Source organism: Charadrius vociferus, unplaced genomic scaffold (genome assembly GCF_000708025.1).
Source record: "Charadrius vociferus isolate BGI_N301 unplaced genomic scaffold, ASM70802v2 scaffold535, whole genome shotgun sequence".
Lineage (NCBI taxonomy): Eukaryota > Metazoa > Chordata > Aves > Charadriiformes > Charadriidae > Charadrius > Charadrius vociferus.
This window is the reverse complement of record NW_009648542.1, coordinates 76,590-80,814: the sequence shown is the minus strand read 5'-3', so window position 1 is coordinate 80,814 and position 4,225 is coordinate 76,590. Positions and strand designations below refer to the sequence as shown.

The 4,225-nt window shown below is 37.6% G+C and overlaps 1 protein-coding gene across 1 annotated transcript in view; it reads left to right on the top strand.

Moving 5' to 3' along the window:
* The window catches only part of SLC2A13 (solute carrier family 2 (facilitated glucose transporter), member 13), a 130,953-nt gene that overhangs the window by 87,183 nt on the left and 39,545 nt on the right, over positions 1–4,225 (top strand). The window contains exon 6 of the mRNA XM_009885945.1: positions 3,079–3,199. Within this exon, the coding sequence (XP_009884247.1) occupies positions 3,079–3,199 (121 nt within the window). The remainder of the gene's footprint in view (positions 1–3,078; positions 3,200–4,225) is intronic.

Genomic DNA, 4,225 nt, shown 5'->3' with positions numbered 1-4,225 from the left:
CAATTACATAAAAAGAAGACAAAACTACTACCTTTGCCTGCCGCTGCAAGGGTGCGGGGTTTTTTCGTAACGGTTAATTGAGTTGATGTTTGTTAGATGATAATCTACAAAAATAATCAGTAGAGAGATAGTAACATTAGTATTTTCATTAAAAGCCAACCTACTGTAATTTGTTTTTGTAAACTTGTGTAGCTCTTCCTGCTTTCTGAAAACATTTGGGAAAGAGCTTCTTTGCGTTGAATTTAATTTATCTTTATAATTTTCAAAATATTAGCAACTTTTGAAAAATCGAGCCTTTCAGATAGATCCAGAAGCATTAGGAAAATTATAGTAATCTGCTTCTGAAAAAGAAATCACACCTTCTTAGTTCTCATTACCACAGTTACTGATTCCTCTTAGTTTCCCATTCATTTTATATCTTGACATCATTTTTTTATCTTTCTTTTGCTCTTTTTCTTCCCATAATGTCTTTTTTCAAAGCTGTTAATTGGGAAACATGCAGGAATTTTGACAAGTGCAGTATCCATTTTATTTGTGTTTTCCTTTTTCCCCTTCAGAAATTGTCAGTTTGAAAGCATGGTGATACTTGGGCGTTAGACGATTTGTATATCTTTTTGTAACAGAGAGAATCTAAAATATCTTCAGGATATTTCCTATTCTTTTTTTTTTTTTTTCCTTAGGTAATGATGTGCTGTCGTTGTATGGTTTTGTTCATCACTGACAAACTTCCCACAGAATGAAAATATATAATAAACTTCATTTGTCAAGTTTACATATTCAGTACTTTTCCAAAGAAATAAGACATTTGCAGAGGTACTGGAAGTGAGTGGTAGTGTATTTGGTTAGCTTAAAAGACAGACAAAGCATATTTAGAATGAATATAAATAAGATTATAGGCCCTGTCTAAAGATATTTGCTGTCTGGTTTATGGCATTTTGAAAGTACAGTAAATCTAGTGCAATATCCAGCCTGCCCAGAAAACAGGGATTATTAGCGGTACCTACTAGCCATAACAGTACAAAGCCAAGTATAGAATAAACTGGAATCACATTTTATGGTGGGTAGGTGCTTTCTCTGCATACAGTTTATGATTGAGTTTAAGATCTTGGTTGCCTCAGTTCAGGTAAATGTGTGGTCCAATCATCTCCAGTTCATGCATATTCATGCCTATTAGTCATGGCTACTGCACAGACACATTCATGAATAATTTTATTACATGGCTCTTGGTACTTAAGATATTATTTATATCTCAGAAAAAGTTTTTCATATACTCAGTGGGTTTGCCTGCTTTTCTAGCAGGCACAACTCTTGCTTTTCTCTTCAAAAACGCCATCAAACCCACCCTTGAAACTGCCAAAACATCTCCTCTGCCCACCAAAAAAACCCAAACCCCCAAATAAAAACCAGACAATGTGTAATTTCTTGAAGATTACCAGAGAACATGTTAAGGTTTTTAATGTAGTGGCTTGTCTACAGGCTTGCCGGGTGCATTTCTGAGAAAATTACTTACATGCTTCTAACATACAGAGCAAAGGGGATGATGAGGAGTATTTGGAATTGAATACAGTATCCTTCATTTGTCCTCAACCTGTAGGATGTGTCACCGCACACTTCTAAATGAATGTTGCCTTCCAGCTGGGATGTGCTTCAGTGGCTTGTGAGTCTGTTTTTGTATGGTAAGGATAATGTTATTAGATCATTAGTAACTAAATCACAATCATAGAACCATAGAATGGTTCATGTTGGAAGGGACCTTAAAGATCATCTAGTTCCACCCCCCCTGCCATGGGCAGGGACACCTCCCACTAGACCAGGTTGCTGAAATCCCCATCCAGCCTGGCCTTGAACCCCTCCAGGGATGGGGCATCCACAACTTCTCTGGGCAACAGGTTCCAGGGCCTCACCACCCTCACAGTATAGAATTTCTTCCTAATATCTGATCTAAATCTACCCTCTTCCAGTGTGAAAACCTTACATGTCCTATCACGACACTCCCTGATAAAGAGTCCCTCCCCATCTTCCCTGTAGGCCCCCTTCAGACACTGAAAGGCTGCTATAGGGTCTCCCTGGCGCCTTCTCTGCTCCAGGTTGAAAAACCCCAATGCTCTCAGCCTGTCCTCATAGGAGAGATGCTCCTGTCCTAACAAATAATACTATATTTTTAGATCAGGCTATATATGTTACATGTGACCTCTCAAATAAAACATGCCACGTAAATAGTGAGTATACAGATAGGTATGCAGGGCATTTTATAGAACACAGAACTCGATGCCTGGTTGAGTAGCAAGATGCAAAGGTTTTATACATCTGAGTTTGGGATAGTTGGAATAGTATCATGAGTGGTGAAGTGTATCAGTTTTCATTAAGTTGCTACAGCATATTGTGTGTGTGTGTGTGTGACAAATAAGGAAGGAAAACTATGGGTTATGGTAGTGGCCTGTTGCATGAAGTAGGAACCTTTTTTGCCATCTTCGCTCTGTCATTTTGCCCAGCTCGTGCACAAGGAATTTGTTGGGGGGGACAGGACCAAATAGGTGGAAGGGGGAGGTTTCCTAGCACGTTATGTGTGCTCTTTGAAACAAGATGAGAAATTGCAGTTGGGCTTTTTGGTGGTGTTTTTATGAAAAGTCAAATTTGTCTCATTTCACAAAGGGAAGCAGAGCCAATGAAAAAGCTGATTCTATTTTCTATTTTACAGGAAAGCCTTCAAGTCTGGGTGTAGGAGTGGGAAAAAGTATGGTGATTTCAAAGTCACTGTTAAATATTACCTTTATAGCATTATTTTCAGCACGAAGAAGAATATACCCATTCATTCATGCAGTCTTCAATTCCACATATTTTAAAAAAAGTCTCAACCTATCAATTTAGTATCTGGACATTACACCTGATGCACTTGAGTTTAACATCTAACCTAATTCAAGATGTGGATGTAGCAAAGGGTGTTTTTCTTACGTTCTCATCACAACTCCTTAGCGAATGCTGTGCGCCTTGCTTTCCCAAGCATAGTTCAGTTCAATAGAGAATTATTTCATGTGCTCTGGAGAAAAGTATCACATTGTTCTTTATCTGTATTTTTAGGTACTGCTGTAGCACTCATTATCCTAGCTTCGGGATTTTTGCTATCAGCTCAGGTCTCGCCAAGAATCACACTTAATCCACCAGATCCTTCACATCAAAACTCTACCTGCACAAAATACAGGTGAGATTTCATGATCATTCGTCCAATCTTCTTGAAGATTGTTTCCAGTTAACTGAGTTTTACCAACCTAGTGTGAGTAATAGACAATTGTTCACAAAGTCTAGTACAAGGTACTAACTAGAAAGTAAAAATCCTAACCTCCCTCAATAGAGAAAATTAGACTCTTTGTTTAAATACTCTCAATAATCCTTTGGAGTTTTTTGGACAAAATAAGGTGGTTAAGTGGCAAACTCCACACTTGAGATCTCCTTTGTTATATCACACCTGCTGCAATTTATAGTGGACACAAAGTTAGGAATATTTTAAAAGTAATTTTTAACAATGCTTGCTGTTATTCATCTACTTGTAGATATGTCGTGTATAACAGCTGTAAACTCTTCAAGAAGATACCTTCCTTGCCTTTTGTTTTCCTGAGTGGAAAAAAAAAAAATCTTCAGATAATTGCAGACCAATTAACAATTAAAATAGAACTGATTTCTTTGACCTTTGTTTCTGTAGTGGGTAGAAGATGCATTTTCATGTGCAACGATCGTTTCAAATAACATTACTTTAGGGTGTTAGGAATGTGTCATTTTCTATATTATGTGGGTTTTATTCACATGTGAGTGCTCTTATGGTCATTTAGCTGGCAGACTAGAAAATTCCCTATTGAGCGAGGACTAGTAAAATGGCTGAAGAAATTCTTATTTATGTTCAAAATCTGGTTTACATGTGTTTGCAATAGAGATAAATATCAAGAAATGAGAGGTACACTTCTAGTTTCCTAGCTTTTGGCCAGAAATATTGCTCACGGCTTTTCATACGCCAGCACGATGTCTTAGGTGAAAGATTCTGAGGATCTGAAGCTTTACAGGACCCTGGGAAGGGGACAAAAGGTCTTCAAAAGACTGTAAATGTATGCTAGTAACTGCAACATTAGATGCAACCAGATACAAGGATCCCTAAATGCAAAAGCTGTATTTTTAGTTGTTTTCTACTGCAGAGTCAACTATATGTTGCAATTTTTGAGATGTGCCTATTTAGCTT